The sequence below is a fragment of the Serinus canaria genome, chromosome 1 (assembly GCF_022539315.1).
Source record: "Serinus canaria isolate serCan28SL12 chromosome 1, serCan2020, whole genome shotgun sequence".
Taxonomy (NCBI): Eukaryota; Metazoa; Chordata; class Aves; order Passeriformes; family Fringillidae; genus Serinus; species Serinus canaria.
In genome coordinates this window covers 65,491,015-65,511,466 of record NC_066313.1, presented here as the reverse complement: position 1 = coordinate 65,511,466, position 20,452 = coordinate 65,491,015, and the positions used below count along the sequence as shown (strand labels likewise).

At 36.7% G+C, this 20,452-nt stretch overlaps 1 protein-coding gene across 2 annotated transcripts in view; it reads right to left on the bottom strand.

Annotated features, from left to right (window-relative positions):
* Positions 1 to 4,371: 4,371 nt before the first annotated feature.
* The window catches only part of UCHL3 (ubiquitin C-terminal hydrolase L3), a 41,134-nt gene continuing 25,053 nt past the window's right edge, over positions 4,372 to 20,452 (bottom strand). For both annotated transcript variants that reach the window (XM_030234252.2, XM_050972488.1), the window contains 3 exons: positions 8,532 to 8,607; positions 5,908 to 5,966; positions 4,372 to 4,603 (listed from right to left, as the gene is read on the bottom strand). In XM_030234252.2, the coding sequence (XP_030090112.1) occupies positions 4,520 to 4,603; positions 5,908 to 5,966; positions 8,532 to 8,607 (219 nt within the window). In that variant the 3' untranslated portion in view covers positions 4,372 to 4,519. The remainder of the gene's footprint in view (positions 4,604 to 5,907; positions 5,967 to 8,531; positions 8,608 to 20,452) is intronic.

The following is a 20,452-nucleotide window of genomic DNA, read 5'->3' as shown; positions in this document are numbered from 1 at the left end:
CACACATCTTTTGCTTTTACAGCCCATGGCAGAACATACCTAATTTTTAAAAGACTACTGAGAAAAGATAACTTAAAGCTTTTGTACTACACACAAATTCACTTCTCTTGAAATGTTGACTTAGGAACACATCTGTGTTCTTTCTGTTTTACGAAAGACCTTCTTAGAATGGAGAAGAAAAATTTTAGGAGATCAACAAGCCATCAGTTTCTGCAGTATATGGAAATCAGTGTTGCTGGGGTTAGACTCAGGAGGGAAAATAAAGTGCTTTGGCTGAAATAAGTTCCACAGGAGATATTTGACATTTATTAAAGTTACAAATGTATAGAAGTTATGTTGTTAGCTCCTCACCATGGTTTGATTTGAGACATCTATGCTATGGAGACAGCAAGGAATAATATAACCAAAGCTGTAATTTCAAGGGTTTTTTTCGTACCCTTTTTTCCTGTTCCAAGCCAGATCAGCCACAAGACCAGATACAAATGAAGAATCTGCATTTTTCTTGAGTGGGAAGCCTGAACATCAGAAAACAACCCTCTCATCTCACTACTTAACATCCATGATTACAAAGCTTAAAAATGTCTAAATAAAACATGTATCAGCTGCTGCTGGCTAACATCAGTTTGCATTATCTGAGGTTACCAAACATTTCTCTGGAGAACTACAGCAGCCTTTCTCCAGTTTTTAAGGACTTTCACTTCATCTAAGAGTACAGTGCTTGTCCCTAAGTGGGAGAAAGTAACTAAGAATTCTATAAAACAGGCTTCAAAAGAGGTTATGTTAAAAAAAAAAATAAAATCACATTTCTCACTTATTTCTGGTAGCTTTATTTCACTTCATAACAAATCAAATCACTTTTCTTACAAATGAAGCATTTAGTGTTTTAGATCAAGTAATTCAAGTAATTTGAGTAATCATGTAATTTGATTAAGTGTTTAAATAGACTGCATGGATCACAGTAACTTTCAAGTCAAAGTTCCTCACTAAGTACAAAAAGTTCCGACATGTAAATCTGATCCTCAAAGTGAATTTTAAATCAACTGCCGCAGATAAATTATCTATGTAAGCCTGAGCAACCAAAATAGTTTTATTATTCCTTTGTGCTAACAATGTAAGTCACCAGAGTCCTAGATCAGAGAAAGATTACATATACCAGATATGACTGCTAATTGTTGCTGTCAAAAGTAGCAAACGTAATATTGTTCTACTAGACAAAAATAAACCCTTTCAATGTGTGTGCTCCTAGGGATAAGTCAAGCAACAGCTTACGTCATATTCTTTTCAAGGAGAGTTCTACAAATATTTGACACAATGATATTATCTACTAAGGCAGGCTTCTTTCTTTAAGGAAAGACCCTATTTATTTTGTAAGTGTGGGCTGTTAAGTCTCTGTATTTTCCAAAACATACATTTCAATGTCAGAAACCAACTACTTCTTCCCTTGATTGAATCATGCAGCCATGACTGAAAGGGCATTGTAGTGGTTATTAAATTATGATTTCTTAACAAAATGTCTGTAAATAACATAGGAAAACTTGCACCAATATACTTAAAAAGCTTGAACAATGCTGAGTGCTTAATAGCACACCAGCTCCTCTCAGCTAAAATTAATGCAAGCGTGGAGCATGCATCACCTCCTCACTCCTACACACACCATTTTCATAAAATGGTGTGTATAGCCAGCCCAGACTGCAGGGGCTGAAGAGGGATTTCCCGGCACTGCGTGCCCATGGCCAAGCCACGCTCCTCCACACAAAGGTGTTTGAGGCTCTGGCAGGGCTGCACAAGTTAGAAAATAGTGTTATTTTCCCACGGAGCTTGAGCTAATAAGCAGAGATTGTACAGCTCAGGCGATGATTGTACAGCTCAGACATTGGGGCGTCACAGAGCCAAAAGCACCATGGGGTCTCCAGGGTTTATCAGCCTCTAAGCAGGACCTTGCTTGACTTTACAAGTCAGCCAAATGTTCATACTTCACTTTTTTTATCCATGTTATACAGGTCATGTCAATGACGGAGATATTCCAGCAGCTTGTAGATCCCTTTACTTCCTGTGCTCCTCAAGACAGTGCCAAAGCCTGTGCCAAAGCAGTCTCACAAGCTCTGGAGGGCTGTTACAATGTACATGTTGGGTGAGATGAATTTCTGTAGTGCAGTCTTTCACAGTTTCTACCAAGAGACCATGCAATGAGCAGATATAGTTCAGCATAAAAACTGTGCACTGCTCTTCCTTTGGCATCTCAAAACGTACCATCTTACATATTAATAAACCAGAAATAAACACTGCAAATAAAAGAGGGAAACCTTATCCTGCAGAACAATTGATTTGAAGACTATGTAGATGCTAAGCAAAACTACAATACTGCCAAAATACTAAGAATTCTTATTTATAGGTTTTTTCTTAAGATTCAAGATGTATTTTTCAGCATGACCACAGAAAATCCCATCCCAAATTTACTATTCTAACCTTATTATCTTTGTCCTGGATTTGTCTAGTCAGTTCTTGTATCCAGCAAGGAGCTCCACTTCTGAAGGGATTTTGCAATAAACAGCTGCACAAAAACAGACACACACCATTGATTACTTAAACCCACTGAAATCTTTTGAACACTGAAGATCATGTGTGATGAGACCATTTCCCTAGAGTAGACAATTTATGTAGCTTATTTAACAGCTTTGAACTGCACTTCCTCTCTGTCCTCACCCTCTCCCCTATCCTAAAAGGGCCTTATCTATATTAACTATGGCTTACTTGAAAGGCAATTCTCCAAGTCACCATTAGCTTAAAATATGCAATATCCCAATGCAGTACTGACAACCTTTATTTGATTTTGCTGGTATTAGCAAGAAGACAACACAGCTGGTTTGGTTACTAAAGCCTCTGATTTTTATTTAAAAGCAAATTTCAGGGCTTTACTAATGAGCATGGCAACATAAACCAAGTCTTAATGATACTGCATTTTACTGGGGTGAAAAAGCAAAAGCTTCAAAAATAGAAGCTCATTAGTCATATTCTTCTCTTTTGCTTTTCCAACCAGCTCACTCTTAGAAAACAGACTGTTGTTTTTACTGGACTCTCCAGGTGACATGTTTTAGACAGACATGCCAACTTTTTCTTTAGAGTGCAAGAGATGTTCTTAAGTGATAAGACAAACTCCCAGGCCTCTTTCTTTTCTATAAAGAAGGAGAACTCTGCCAGAGTGCTTCTGGCATACCCCCATTCATTTTTCCTGCAATGACAATTGATAGAGAATGAAAGCACCCTCTGGGACATGGAGGGTTAGTTTCCTTTAGCAGCGGATTTGATTGAAAGCAAACCTAAATTATTCCACTTCAAAGGAGTGAATAAGGACTATTTTTCTGGAATGTCAAAACCACACACATTAACCTAAACCAATCTTCACAAGAATCCTTAAGTGTTAAGATTGCTTAGCTAAAAAACCAAACCCAAACCCAAAACCAAACAAGATCAAACTGAAAACAACCACAATGTTACTGATTCAGGTACAGAAATTGTTCAACAGCACCTTAAGATCAGTGGGTGGAGTGGGAGGGATGGCACGGGGAAGGCTATCAGATAGCATTCAGTAATGCCACCTGACAAACTTTCAACAGATATTCAAACAGGGAAGAAAAGTATATTACTATCATGGCAGCCATAAAACCTCCAGTCTGTTTGTTGTTGCTCAACAAAACTTCTTTACAACAATCATCACTTTTCTATCATTTATTTCAGTTAGGTGAGGTACTTCACATTGCTGTATTTACCTGTGTGTGCCTTCCACAGTCCTACCATTTGAATTTCTTAACGTGCCTTTTTGGGGGGAAAAATCCATGTCATTTTTCTACATATTTAAATAGCAAACATTGGTTTAACCAAAGTTTTTTGACAATTTATTAACATTGTTAGACTTGAGAAACAAAGTGAAGTTTTATTTAAAATGTAAACATTAAGATAATTTTAAAATGTTAGTGCTCAGCAACAGTAAGAATAGTCCTTTTTCTGCTTATTTTCTTCCACATATTTATTTATAAATAATGCACTGAAAAAAATGTTTTTGTTACTTGAGTCACCTGAAGAAGTTCTTATAGTATTCTTGCACCATTATAAATAAAAGATGGAGATAGCCTCATACTCCAAGTTTTTAGCCATCATCATACCACATACTCCTCTCAGAATGTTACGTGTGCATGATACAAATGATAATCCTGCTCTGAAGCAGCTCATCATTATTACAAGGAAATATCACAGACAGTAAGTCCCAAAACTTTTAAGGGGGTGGAAGGGAAAAAACCCACCACATAAAAATCTTGCACAAAATGCATGCCTGTATAGAAATACCCAAAGTTGCTGTAGGAACAAGCAGCAAAATATAGCAAGGACAAATGCAAAGTTTATTCCACGTATGCTACAATTAGTCAAGATGTTAGGGAAGTATCAAAATTTGTACTATTAACATATGGCAACAGTTTTATTCTTACAATACATTGCAATAGAGTTGCCTCAAAGGAAAAGGCTTTTAAGCTGCAGACAGTGCAATTGCATTAAATCTTAATTCTTCTGGGTCACGTTCCATGAATTTCTTGCAAACTTCTATTGCATCCTAAGGGAAAAAAAAGTACAAAGAAAACCAAAATGAAAAACAGTATAAATCATATTTGTTATAAAAAACCAAACAAAACACAACTGAAATACGAAGATCTGCTTTATCCAAACTATGCTCAAAATGATTTTTCCATAAAGGTTTACTAAATACTGTGACAAACCTACATAAGCAGTATTTCTGATGTAAGTACTCAAGATTACTTACAGTGCTCATATGGGCAGCATAAAAAAGTTTTATGAAGAACCTTAGCAATGATGATTTTTGTGACTGAATATTACTTTGTGAAGCAAATGTGTTGCCTTTCTGACTTTCTAAATGCATCTCTAAAGTTTGCCTTAACTAATACTGCTGCCTTCAGAAATTTTTCCTTTGTTTCAAGATGAATCTAAGCTGGGTGGGGTAATTGAAAGATTTTAAGTAATTCCTTCATCTAGCTTTAGGGTGCAATCTGGAGAACACATGTTATCAGCAAAAACAGGAAAAAGACACATATGGAATAAGGAAAGCTTTATCCAATTTTTTCCCCTGTCCAAGCAAGCACAAATTATTTGCAAACTTTACAGAGATTAGTCTATGCTTCTAGACTATAAAATAATTTTGTATTTTGTTTGTTTTAGTTTCTCTGGTTTCTTCCTTTTGTAATGCTAATCCAATCTGGATATCATAAAACTCAGATCTATGCCTTCTCTCAACTTCAACTTTGCATCATTCTGTGGGGATGACAGTTTATCCGCCCAACTCAGTGTATCCCTTTCCAATTAATTTCTCAGCTCATGACACAAAGAAGCACCCAAAAGAAGCTGTGAAAGTAGAGAAGAATGATTATTAGCAAGGGTCAGAAAGGAAATCAACTTCTGTCTAGCGTGACACCTATCAAACTATAAACCAAAAGAAAGAGAATGAAAAATTTTAAGTTTTCAACCTGCTAACTTCTTGTTAGATGTACTAATTGAAAGGTATATGAAAATCTAAGCACAGAAGTAAGTCAGTCTGATCTTGCAGTCGACCCTTATGATATTTTTTATATATAGTTATGATACTCTGTCATCCACAGTCACAATATAAGTGTTCCAAAGTATCTCTTTTCAAACCTAATTTGGCCTCACCATCCCACTTGCTCTATTCCTCATCCAACTATAAATATAGCTTAGACTTGTCTAAGTATTTTAATATATTTATTTTATACATTTTTATATTATATTTTCATATATCTATTTTATACATTTTTATATATTATTTCTATTTTATACATACAGCAAGAATTTCATACAGCACCATTTAAGAAGGTTCTCTATCCCTACCTCTAAAAAAGAGTCATCAGTGGTTTCCCCATGGTTTATTGGAAATGGCTTGCGCCCATCTGTTGAAAGACAAAGTGGGATTGAATAACACATTTATAAAATTATAAAAGCTTCATTTTTCCAGTTAAAACTATTTAAACAGATCTTTTGTACTTCACTTTCCAAAATGCTGTCTCATTTTTCAGGAAGTTCACACACACAGCTAGCTGTTCCCTGGTCTCTCCACTGCTGACTGCTTCTACCAGTACCATTATATACAGTCTGTTGCTTTTAAAAAATAATCCAATCAAAACGATGAAATATTTTTCAATATTTAATTTGAAAACTTCAAAGCTCTAAGTTGCTGTTGGTTTAGTGCTGGTATAGGACTTCTGTTTTTTAAGTAGAATAGAAAAATTTCAGCTACGCTTGATGGATTTACACAGACAGACAGCTGTATGTCTGTGGTGTCTGACAGCTGTGCTCAGGGACTCCACAACAGACCAGAGTAGCAAACCCACCATTCTGAAGAGTCTGGCATCACAGAAAATGTCGCTGTTATTTAAAATAAAACAGCAAACAAACCCAACAGCTCTATGTATTAAGTACTTTCACAGCATTGAAACAGTATTGCCTTGGTTATTTTTCTTTTATATTTTTTTTCTTGCATTTCCAATAGAATAATCCTTGTCATTCTCAGCATTTAAAAAAGAATTTCATTCATATAAATATGCTTCAGGTTACTTGCAACGAGTTTATAGTATGAAAACTTATGTCAGGTTGTCTTAAATATTTGCTAAACCAAAATCACTTTTGGCTCTGTCTTTCTGTAAAAGGCATTTCCCTCCCAAAGATGCCACCAAAGTTGACAACACTTCCAAACTACATTTTCCACAACTAAAAATAGATTTGATGTTAGAAAACATTTGGATTTATATGAACAAGATGTTGTTCATTATTGTAACTACCATGGCTGCAGATACAAGGCAAAACCCTCAGAAAATGCCAGGGAAACAGAACTGAATACCCTGCACTGTTGCAAGCTAGGTTTACCTTAATTTTGGGGCTTTTTTGTGTCCATATTGGCAGAACAACATTTTAATTTCATGTGCCTAAAAATAATGTGTTTTCCATGACAGAAACATCATATACATTTAATATCCACGTGCTTCCTTAGCATTTTCTGCATGCCAAAGCCCACATGCTGCCCACACTGTCTGAAGCCAGTGAATCAACTGAAAAACCTTCCATTTTACTACTTTTAAGGTGGGGGTTTTTTGCTTCCTTCCACTGGTACAGACAGAAGTTATTTTAAGAACAAAAGAAATAGTACTATTGACATTCCACTGTACAGCAGAGCTAAATGCCTCTTCTCCTTCTAATTTTTTATTTTTAGGAAAAATTCAAATGGGGCTTCTCTCACATCATACTTACAGAAAATGGGTAAACATGCTCATCATAGTATGTCGTCTGCTTTTTAAGCAGCATAAATTAATGGACAATGAAAATGTATCACAAAAATAGTGGCACACAACCAAAAAAAGTGAAAGTCATCCTTTATGCCTTGAAATCTAGAGCCATAAAATATTTATTGCATCTTACAGTACTTTCCTTTTTGATCTAGTCCACTGACACATAGACAGTGTCATAAAATACAAAAATGTGTGCTATTGGTTATGACTTATCCCTGGTAATACCCCTTAGATCAACTTAATATTAACATAAGCACATCTTATATATTGCTTATGCCCCATGCTGTGATTACTTATCACCTGTTAGGGGCATTGCCTAATTACATGCTGATTTTCAGAAGATGAAAGTCTTATCACCATAAAATACTGCAAAAATTATGTTAGGAAAGATCAGTGACTTGCAGTTTTTAAATGCTGATCTGCTTGCTGGATTTCTGAAGAGCCTGCTGGAAAACCTAGTTGCCCAGCAACATATTTAAGATTGGAGTCATTAGAGAATAGCTGAGCAAAACTAAGTGCTACACAATCTGAACAGGGAAAAATAGCTGTATTTCAAAAAATAAGGACTACCATTGCACAGTTAACTGTCTACTGACCACAAAAAGTAGAGGAAAAAATACCAGACTATTACAAGTTGCAGAGTGCTAGTATCTCTTAGTAACCTGACTACATAATTTGAGTTTAAACATTATCACACTGCTTAATAATACAGCTAACATTTCTGAAGTGGCACACAGTTAATTTAAGACTTCCTCAAGTAGTTCAGGAACATAAATATGACAAATGTCCTGTGAAAATTTGAGGTTTTATCCATTTTTCTTGCTTCCTGTCTTTATAAATGCCCATAGAAGTTTGGATGCAGTCTAGTATTCTGCACCACTTTATCTTAATAGGATGAAGTTATGGGAAGGAAAACAGTAAGACCCAAAAAAATCCAAAAAAACCCCAAAAAACTCCTAATAAACAAACACCACCCGCCCCCCCCAAAAAAAGCCAAAAAACCAAGAAGGCTGCAGTTGTTTGAAAGAAATTCCCAGACTGTAAGATGCAGCTGAAAAGAACTTAAGCCCAACATAATATCAAGAAATCTCTTCAGAAACTTTGACAGTTAACAGCATCACTACTTGAATTTTTTTCTAAAAAATTGAGAGAGTGGATAAAAAGTGTTCTTACCCAATTCATAGAGATGACCACCTACATTAACTAATGCAATAAAGTGAAGATCTACTTTTTCATCTATACTTGGTGCCTGCAAGACAAAACAAGAAAAAAAGAAATTGTGTTTAATAAACTCTTACTACTATATGATTAATGAGCACGTATCATCATAATATACAAAATACCTGGTCAAAAGACATCACAATTGGGAAGCACATTCCGGACTTAAACAGAATGGCAGAAGTCAAGTGAGGAACATTTTGGAATACAAAGGAACTGTCTACAATGCATGTATCAGTAAGAATCCATGCATTAAAGTACTTGGAAATATTTCTGATTATAGCTCTATATAAAAGCTCTATTTTTCATTACTGAATTAGAAGTAAAATCAGCTCAAATACATAAACATCAAAAATAGACTTTCATATAAATAACAAATCCTTCACTAATCTATCTCCCATAACAAAGTGATACAGGACTCAACTCTGAAACTGTAATATTTCAGAACTGAAAATATTCACTGGTCAAAATAATTTTTTCCTCATAAGCCAACCCCAGTTAACCAGTTTCCTCTTCATGGGCAGCCAAAACAAACACATCTTAGGTGGGGAGAAAAGATAATAACCAGAGGTGCCCAGACTGAATTTTCCAAGTTCATTATACCTAGTAAGGACTGAAGTGCAGTGACAGCACCAAGTGACACAAAATAAAAAATGGTCACAGTTAGTAAAGATCTACCTAGCTCAGTACTGTGCTGGCAACTACAGCAAGCAGCAAAAGCTTTTGCAGAAGTTTGTGGGCATGCAGAGTGTGGTGCTCCTCCAACACACGTTCCCAGCACCTGCTGAGCAGCGGTGTTGGAGCTTGTGAGCCAGAAGATCTATCATCACTTCTGAGCCAAAAGCTCTATCACCGCTGTTATGTTCAATAGCAACTGATGGCGTTAATTCCTTATCAGTCTGTCCAGTCTGCATCTGAACACAATTTAAGATTATATTGTTTTGAGCAAATTGGAAAAAGGACTTCAGGTTTTCATCATTATCAAAAATCTGACTTGTGTGAAAATGTATTTAATGTAATTTTCTTTCATCTTTTAATTACTGCTAGGCTTACATGAATTTTCTAAAAGACTCCAAAAATGTAAAAACTTGCTAAAATCAGATTAGAGTGTAAAATAAGTTGTAGAATCTCAAAGTCATATCATCTTTTAAGGACTGGGTTCAAAATTTCCTTTTTGATGATGGCCATGAAAAAAGACTTTAAAAGATGATATAAATTGAAGAAATTTGGCAAACAACCAGAACAACAGAGTGAAGGACAAGAAGTCACCACAAGTCCTTCAAATACATCAAGAAGGCCAAAGAACACAGCGTTGTGGAGGAACTGCGAACAGCTTACAGAAATTCTGTGCAGCAAGCTCAAAAAAGAGAGAAAAAAAAAAAGAAAACAAAAACCACACAACTTCCCTTCACTCTCATTTATCTCCACGACCAGTTAGAAGTGTGAAAGGCACAAACACCCTGTTTCATCACTGTTTCAGAGAGCCTAGAATGGAGAAAAAGGCATTCTGGCCACTGAAGATGAGGCATCTATCAAAGGGGCAAGAGGATCTTTCCACCAGAAATTCAAGCAGTGAAATGGCCTTTGATAATTTTATTTCACAGAAGGCCAAACTGAACCAGGACTTAGTGAAACCAAACAGCCCCAAGAACTTGACTCCTCCAGTTGCAAACTTCAAAGGACCATAGGCTTCCATAAAACCACACAAGACACCAGGTAATGTGCAATGGCACGTTGTTGCTATTGCTATAGACCACCCAACTTTTTACAGACATCTAAACTGTAGTGCTACAAAAGGGTGTAGGCAGGCAAGGCTGAGCATGCTTGTCAAATCCCACACTGTCACCTAATTCCCTTCACAGACATTCCCTTCACAGCTGTTCACTTATCAAATAAACATATCAACTAAGAAATCTGGGTTTAAGAAATTTCAGGGTTAGGGGGAAGAGCGCTGCCAGTTAGTGTCACTTTAGGAAAGAGGTGGCTTAACAATTTAAAGCCTACATCTAAACATACTCTACCTGGGCTCAAGGTGACATGAAGCAGGAGAGTGCATCACTATTTCAGAGGACTTTGAGATGTTCAGGAGTTGATTTTTACCACATTTAGAAACAAGATATAGTTGCCCTTTTGACCATTTTGGCAGTTAAGTTCTTTGTCAAATTCTAATAAACACCCTTTCTCTAGAGAGACACCATTGGCATGCTTGGAATGCTGAGTCTATATATAGAAAGAAGATGAAAAAGTAAGCCATCAAAATAAGCATGATTGACTTTTCATAAAGTTTACTTAGAGACAGACTCCTATAGAATCCTGCTGAGTTTTTGTGCAAGACTAATCTAAATACCATGCTTTCATTGTGCTATTGCCATAAACCATGAGAAATACTGTGTTTTTACATTTTTAATTCCCCAGCCTTAGAGAATGAAAGTGCCATGCCATTATTAAGTTTTCTATCATATGTTCTAGTGTACACAGTCTCCTTCCATTAAAATTACATTTCATCTAATCTACATAGTAGTTAAGTTGATTTTTACATTTCTTGAAAAATTAGGATTTCAATAATTTTTGACAGAAAAATATTTGCATAATCATAAGCACAGCGAAACAATAGGGTCTGAACAGTCACAATGACCTAAAACTTTGTATTATAAAAATCTGTTGCTTATAACTTAAGCAAACAAGCAACTGGATTAATCTTTCCCAATGTGATGAATCTGATTCAAAATCCCTCCAGCCCTCCCCTCCTTAGGGGAAAAAAAACCCAACACATCCATATGTGTGCAAGCACACTCAAACACAGACAGATACCACATGAAAAGCCTAGTCATGCCAATTTCCACTTCACTGGGAAGCCCTGGAAATTCTAACACTTGAACCAGAAGACTTTAAATTTCAAAGCAATGGAAAAAAGTGGGAATGTCAGCTCCAGGGAGATGTCTTTTGTGGTCTCCTCAAAAAGCTACACCTTTGGCCAAGTTTTCAAGTTTCTAATAGTGTCTATGTGAATGCTTAAAAGAACAAGGAGCATAGCTTTAAGAAGTCTTCCTGCACATTCATCATGAAGTATTGCTTAGAACAGTTACAGAGGACTTTCTCTTGATTGCTCTTCTTGTCAAAGACCACAGTAACACAGACATCAATCAAGTGCTCAGATGATCTGTTCCTCTAGACTTTCTCACTTAAAAGCCCAGACAGTGTGCAAAAGCAAAAAGCACATTTGAAGGACCACATGTGTGTATGAACCACGAGGAGAAACACATGGGAGTCTAAATTATGTGACTGTCTAATCAGGATTTGGAACTAACCTATGGGATTCAAGATTAATTTTTCAAGTTTTCTGAAGAGCTGTCATGCTGAGTACTGGAAATTCATACTTCTTTCCTATCCAGGAAAGACAGGAATAGGACGAATAACAGCACCTTGAGTAGCCTACAAAGCATATGTTATGGTTGCAATCATAGTACAAGAAGTAAGTTTTGGTAGTTTGGGTCAGTAGACGTAATTTTTCCAATTTACTTCTCCAAACTAAAAACATGCTGAAAAGTAAAAACCAGAAGACTAAAAACTGATATAAAGAAGAAAAATACAAGTCCAGTGCTCAAAGTGATGGTTCTGAGAACATCATCTCAAATGTAACTTTTTCCCAAGGAACTAAGGTAACATTCAATGATAATAACAGAATATTTTCATGAATACTCAGCTGCACACACAAAAGAGACAGCCAAGGTTGTCTTCCCTCTAATTTTGGATACCATATTAAAAGCACTTAAATATCAGAGTCCCTGTTTGTCAGGGGATTTGACTGCCTTCTCTGCTAACCTGGACATTCAAACTGAATAATAAGCAAGTGCTGACCTTTGTGAGAAATCAATTTGAATTGACTTGTCTCAGGTCAATACCCATTAGTTCATGCTATTGAGAACCTCTACATTTCTTCCTCTCTTCGCTAGCAGGTATCAAATCTATAATTAAAACTGCATTTCCCAAAGTTTTTACAATATAAATGACAACCCTTCCTATGTCTTCTTGTACTAAGAAATTCCTTTAGTTTTACCTTTCACCAGTGCATGCTGCCCTCTCCTCATGAACTAAACCAGTCTTTCTAGTTGTTGCACTAACTTTCAGAAGAAACTCAGTGGTACACCCTATATCACTGTTTGCCCAATCATATCAGCCTGTCTAATAAAGTATATGTCATCACCTGTACCTTTATCTTGCAATGCACTTAGATCATTTTCCCAATCTAAAAGTTGGTATTCCATTTCCATGCATTTGCAATCCTTTGAAATCATTTGAAATCTTCAAATGTTGCTAAGTCAAGATATAACTGTTTGTCAAATTTATGTACAACTGGTTTCTTTTCCTAAGAACTTAATTTCTGGGACAAACAACAACTGAGAAAAAAATGGTCTTGCTCTCATGGATCCACTGAACAAGCCTTACCACACCCTGTTTAAAATGTATTTATTAAAGACCACATTGTAAGAGCAGATTCAGTGTTACATGACAGTTTTCAGGCAATTTCTTCCAATTACATCTTGTATTTTTATTATTCCCTTACGCTTGCTTTTGAAAGGAAGAAGCAAAGCAAGAAGCCTCACAAACCAGTTTAGAAGAATGCTTTAATGCCATAAGGTAGTGACTGGGAAAGGAAAAAAGGCCCTTGGTGTTAAGTCAAGAAACTGGCATCAGGAGTCTGTTAAGTTATGGAAGAGTATTGAAGACTGATAGGGAAGAGACAATTTTGCAGAACCTTCAAGAATAAAAAAATTCCAATTGAAAGATCATGACAAAAGCATTTGAAGTTTTAAGAGAAGAAAAAACCTTAGAGGTTTATCTACATAAGGTATTACAAGAAGCCAAAGAAAAACAGATACAAAAAAGAAGACTACTAGGTATGGTTTAGGTTCAATAAATTCTGAAGTAAAAGGGAAAAAATTATGCAATTGCTGTTGAGTAGATCAGACATCTGTAACTTCTGTTTTGCAGCATGGGATGTGCTTGGGCAAACATACTGTGTAGGACTGTGAAAGGCATTTGGGTCTCAGTTAAAGTACTGCAGCTAAAACAAAGACCATTGGAATGATGGTCACAAGTTTTCAGTAAGACTATTTCTGGCTTTTTCTCACAAAACAGTGACATCTCTATTCATACTCAATACACTGCAGTGAGTTTGACATATAAAAGGCAGCAAAACATAAGGCAAACAGAAACACTAAAAGAATAGATGATCTGGAAGAGAAAGTGTCAAGGATGGACGGAAAGTCAACATTACTAAACAAGCATGCTGCTAGCTTATCTTAAAAAATTGCCACATCTACTGTCTTTATCAGATTTGTGCAGAACACTTCAGGACAGTATTTTCAATTTTTTACCCGCTCCTAATGTATGTTCTTAACTCATCTAGAGACCTATTCTAAAAAGATGTATTGGATCTGGCAGAGATGGAGCTCATTTCCCCAGAGCAGCCCTCCCAGTGCTGAGCTCTGCACTGGTAGCTGGAAAGGGGCTGGTAACACCCCAGTGCTGTGGCCACTGCTGAGCAGCGCTGGCCCTGCATCACTGCCCTCTCTCCAACATCTCACCCTCACCAGTGGGGTGGGCAAAATCCTGAGAGAGGACACAGCCAGGACAGGTGGCCCAAACTGATCAAAGGGACATTCTGTACCATATGAGGTCTGCTCAGCAATGAAAGCTAGGAGAAAGGAGCAGGAAAAATGGGCAGACATTAGTTATTGTGATATTTGTCTTCCTGGCCAATCACTACGCACACTGAAGACTGGCTTCCCAGGAAGTGTCTGAACATCCCCTGCTGATGGGAAGTACAGAATAAATCTTTTGTTTTCCCCTGCTTTCATGTGAAGCTTTTGCTTTACTGAACTGCCTTTATCTTTACATATGAGTTTTTTTCTCTTATTTTCTCCCCACCCTGGCTTGCAATGGAGGGGAGTGACAGAGCAGCCTGATGGGTATCTGGTGTCCAGCCAAGGTCAACCACCACTGAAGTCAAGGAAAGTTTTCAACTAGGAAAAGTGCTTTTATTCAAGGAACCTAGAAAAAGCCTCCCAGCAGCAAAACTTTTGCTCTACATTTTGAAACAACCTTTTTTCTCTTTGTCAAAGTTTTAGTGGTAGAAATGTGCTCAGAACTACAAGAAAGTTCAACAACATTTTAAACACAATATACAGGATGTTCCCACCCCCTTAAATTCAAGAGCACAGATTTCTTAATAAAAGCAATAATAAAGTGCTCATACACTGGCCTCATGCAACGCTGAGCAATTCAGCCTCTTTGTACACCTAGGAGAATATCAGAGCTGTACTAATACTACTTGTTGACAGGACATTAAATACTACCTTGTCATTCAAATTTTACAAAGCCAGCGGAGACACCTTTATTGCCAAAAACGTTGTCTGGTTTCTTACATATTAAACTAATTTACAAAAAGGTGTTCTTAATTTTCTTGTAAGACACCTTATGCAAAGGTGTAAAGATGAGTACAATATTTTTAACATATTGGTAACATTTAGTTACCAATACATACCAGACTATATAGTATTTATCAGTATTTACTGATAAATCTTTCTGTATAGGCCTTGCAATTTTAGTCTGTTGGATGAAGACGGGACATCAGGGGAAGTAAGGTATAAAATTTTAAACCTTTTAGCAGCAACCTCCTGCTTTGCCAAACAGAGTTATACTGAAAGAGAACCTGATTTTCTGAACTTTTTTAAAGCAAATGCTCACTACTAGTGGATGAGAACTCATTTTTAGACATTTTATGAAGTTTGTTAACAAAACTCTCAGCTTGGTTTCCTGCATAATGACAACAGATTATGCTGTAATGTCTTACATAAGTCAGTTTATTTACTGCTGAAGTAAACTCATGTTCAATTAATGCTTTTGTTCTAGGCAGGCACACTCAAGCTCAAGTCTCCTTCAATAAGTATTTTCTTAACAACTAGCATAGATAAGTCAAATTCAAACAAGATTCCAGTTTCAAATTACAGAAACATGACATAGAATTTTCCAAGGGTTGCTAAATAATAAAATCCCCAGGTAAAATGTCAGATGTTTGTCAATGTCAGCAAAACAAATGAGGGGTAAGAAGCATGAGTTGGGAAGAATTTAAGTCTGTACTTAACTTCACACCTCCTGAGATCCCAAAATATTTAACTAGCTCCAAATGATAACATCAAGAGTGGTCCATAGTTCTGAATATTACATGAGAGCTAGATAATTAATAAAAGCAATTACTGTTCACATAGTATTCACATGAAAAGAAAAGAGTCTGGGAAAAGGCCTCATCTTAAGATATTTATCAGGATGAAAATAAAAAAGCTATAAAGAAGTGGAAGCATTTGACACTAATTTTTAATAGCAGTAAAACATTAAGCATTTCCATATGTGCAAAGATACATATGGAAATGAAATGAATGAAAAAGAAAAATATTTGGACCACGGCTAGAGTAGTTATTTCACCTCTGTAAAAAATCCACATATCTCAAAGAAGAATTTCCAAGAACACAGGTGAAATGTGATCAATATCAAAGAATGATAAAAACAAAATCAATGTCCCAGTTTTGCAATTAAGAGCATTAACTTCTACCCGGCAAGATTTATTTTTCTATTCATGTATGCATTAGAAGTGTGATCACTCCTTAAAAGTAGGATGAAATAGCACTAAAAGACTCTTTTCAGCTAGGTGTTTCTGCTGGTGGCCATCAGGCCATTTAGAAACATTGGCTACTCTGTACATATAATTTTTTTCCAGATTTTCAAGATACATTTGTGGTCGGTGAGTGAAGGAGGAAAAAAGTTTAAGTATTTGATGACAAGCTTTTCTTATTGGAATATCTTCCCTTTCAACTACAATGTCTGCGTTCAAAAATATGAAGAAACCAGATGTCAAGGGAGAAAGTAACCATCCCCTTGATTAAAGGAAACAGTTTATCATTACTGAAACACCCAGGGACCACTAAACAAGAGTTAAGGAAAGAAAAGGAGACTAGGTTTAGGATATGAGAACTTAAAACCAGGTCTCAAACACAGAAGAAATAATACCACGTGACAAAAAATTAGAAGCCCCTTGATTTAGCAGATCCAAATGAAAGATCATGAAGATGAGGTGAAAAGAAGAGGCTGGATGTGGAGCCTATGGCAAAAAAAAGCGCCAGTCCATGAAAGGTAAACTTCTTCTATGCTTTGAAAATGATTTGGCATATGTATGGAATCAAAAATACCTGGACAGCAAAGCATGGAATGATGTACTTTTGCTGTCTGACATGGTGGAAAGGGAAAAAATAAACCAGGAAGAAAGAAATCTTAAGAATGGTTGAGAAAAGACCCCAACAAAACATGATGCCTTGAAGACTGCAGCTACATGGCAGAAGGCCAGGGGTGTCAGAGTAAGAAAAGACTGAAGATGGACTACACTTACAACAGAATGAAGCCCGACAGATGGAAGGCGTATCAAGGGCCGCCACCGACGCAGACGGACTGACGGACTGGGAGCCTTTGCAGGACCTACATGATTACGTTTTGCCCAGGAGAGGGATGCAGAGTGACACAATGGTGAGGCCTTCGTTCTGCTGTGGCTAACCTGAGGCTGCGATGAGCATGGTGGTGAAGACAGCGAGGACGATGACGACTACATAAACATTAAAAAAGAACATACTTAGCCCACTTAAACTTGAAATAGCATCCCTGCAACTGCAGAAAATAGCAACTGCAGAAATGTCCACTACTGAGTATACTGTCCTTTAACTGCTCAAATCACACAGATAATAATCAAGAATGTGTTGAATTTGAATGAGAAGATGAAAGAACACTGCAAATAAGCAAAGACATTGTTCAAATCTGAAGTTTATAGACAGATAAGCTAGAGGTTATTCACACCCAGGGAACTTGACAACATGAACACAAATTAACTGACTCATTCCAGAGACAGTGTTGGAAAGTGAGGAGGGAGGGGATTTAAGCATCACTTAATAGAAGAAATCATTAAGAACAGAGAAAGAATCAGTTTTGCCTACAGCTACAAAAGCTGTGAGCAATAGTTCTTTGGCAATTTGGGAAAGCTTGACTGTGCTGCTCTGGGATCTAAGATGAATCAAGTAACTATGGCAACAGAACCCAGAGTTTCTTTACTGTTCCATGTCTAACATAAAAGGAAAGCAAAGGAAAAGGGAAGCTTACCGTGGTGAGGTATGCAACTTCCTAAGTTTTTCACCTATTCTTCTAAAATAGCAGGCCAGTGGCAGTACTGCCATTAACACTCAGGATCCCTTTAGTATCCGTGGAAGCAGTGGGACTATGTTAAACCATTCAAATTGTTACTATTAGAAGAAAGACCATAGAAGTATTAAAAATGACTCTCAGCTCCAACTGACAAAGTTATAGTAAATATATTAAGACCAGAAAGGACCATTGTGATGATTTAGTTTTGATCTTCTGTCCCACACAGGCCACAGGACCAACCAAGTTCAAGTTTTGCTTGGATCAGAGCATACCCATAAAACTGAAACAAACATTCAAGCTTAACAATTTTTTAACTACTGAAAAAAAACCAGAACAAATAAAAAATTCAATCAATCCTGTCTATAGCTACATAGAGACAATAAACAGCATATTCATACAGTTTACTAAATGCATAATAAATGAAAATGCAACCTTCTTAGCCCTGTTCAATGACGACATAACACGAACAATAGATTACATTATTCATCTGGCCACGATGCCAAACCAGGAGCTCATCTTCAGCATTTCATCCACTATTATCTTGGAATATATAAAAATTCTCAGTGTTATCTAGAGCCTCTCAGAGAACCCCTTGCCTTCTGTCAAGAAATGAAGTTAATCTTTTGTGCTAATTACACAGCTTTTATTTGGCCTCAGAAAAACACTCCTTTGTTTGAAGCTAATCTAAAGGGCAATCCAGATTGTCCTGTGTTGATGTGCTTTAATATCTGCTGATCTTTTTCCACCACCTGTAAGCTTTGAGGTGTATTTTAATATGAGAATCATGGGTTGGATCACAGAATAATGGTTTGGATTGGAAGGGCCCACATTAAAGATCATCTGGTTACAACTTGCACATGGGCAGGGACATCTTCCATTACACCAGGTTGTTCAGAGCCCCACCCAAATCGGTCTTGGACACTTCCTGGCATGAGTCATCCACAACTTCTCTGGGCAGCCTTCTCCATTGCCTCACCACCCTCACAGTAAGGAATTTCTTCCTAATGTCTAATCTAAGCCCTAAAATATCTTTCAGTTTGAAGCCATTCCCCTTAGTCTTGTCATGACATGCCCTTGCATAGTCTCTCTTGAGCTCTCTTGCAGGCTCCCCTCAGGAGCTGCAATCTGGCACCCTGCTATTGTCTTCTATGTCACTGACAGACTACTTGATAGTACAGGTCTTAGAACCAATCTCTGCAGAGACCAACAGGCTAACACAGTAATGCATCACTGATAATCCACTGATCCGCCCTGAGACCTGCCAAGTTAGGGCAGGCAGAATACAAACTGCAGTTCCTTAAGGTATGTCCCAAATGGTGCATTCAATGGAATGACTCCAGTAGGGGCTGTGAAAACCAAGCATTAGATAGCTTCTCTGAAAAAGAATTATTTTCACTCTTATTGGTCAAAATAAGTTACTGTAGTGCCAGTCAAAACTATTTACGTTCTTTGCATTATTTATTATTTTTGAAGCAACCAATCTTAGTTCTCTTTTTTTTTTTTTTCCCCTATCAAGAGTGGGACAACAAATTGGTTCTTTCTGCTCCCATATTGCTGATCTTAAAGAAGGAAGATAGGGTTAGGGATTTTTCATGAAGAACAAGCATCAAGTACAGTAGAAACTGTAAAGCTCAAAGACATGGAACTTTACTGTCTCATAACCTGTCCAGAGGACACAGTTTTCCACAGGGTTGTCAGAGTTTGGTTTTTTCCTTTAATTTCAAGCTTTCTGATTCACCTACATCTCAGCAGCTCCTAATAAAAGAGGACAAAACTAGAAAACCTCCAATCCAAAAATGGAACTACATGAACAAAAAGGACTTCCGTAATGATAATACTTCTACAAGACAAAAAGTCTTACAATACCTTAATGGCTATTACAGTTTACCCATACTACTGACTGGCTTTTTTTCATATTCTTCACTTGAAGAGCTGATCTAAAATGGAATGTTTTATGTTTAGATAACATATCAGATGGCTTTAAAAACGATCTGTTCTCAGCTTGCTTAAGAAAATTTTAAAAGTTGGCTGATGAAAGACTGCTTCTAGAATTCCTCATAGTCCACAGACCTTCCAGTGCAAGGAGGAACCTGAAAGATTAGAACCTGCTGTCAGGCAGAAATTTAAAAGCTTTGCTGACTAGACAGCTCATGATAAAAGGCAAGAGACACTTGTATGTTTTACAATTTTGTAAGCTGCTGCCATCACAACAGACAGGATTGGTAAGTCTTCCAAGAATCTGAATTGCAGCATCTTTTTAGTGAGAAACAGTTAAAAAAAATTGACTGGAAGCTGTTAAACTGTATACTTTTGCTCTGAAAAAAATCCTATTTTTTAAGGACTCCTATATAATTACTATGAAACTATTTATATGATTTTGAACAATTCAAAATTTAAGAATTGTTTCACGGTACAGGGATAGATACAATATTGAAAGATTTTCTTTAGAGAGCCCTGTTTTAATTTTGCTACCACAAGTCTATACTTCTACCATTCTTCTACATTTTACTTCTTTGTTTTCTGGCCAATATTGCTAAAATAATGAGAAAATATTAAAAATACCCCTTGCCTGAATGTAATGAGACCAAGAAATACTTTAGCTTTTCAAAACTGAATTTACACCACAGAATGCC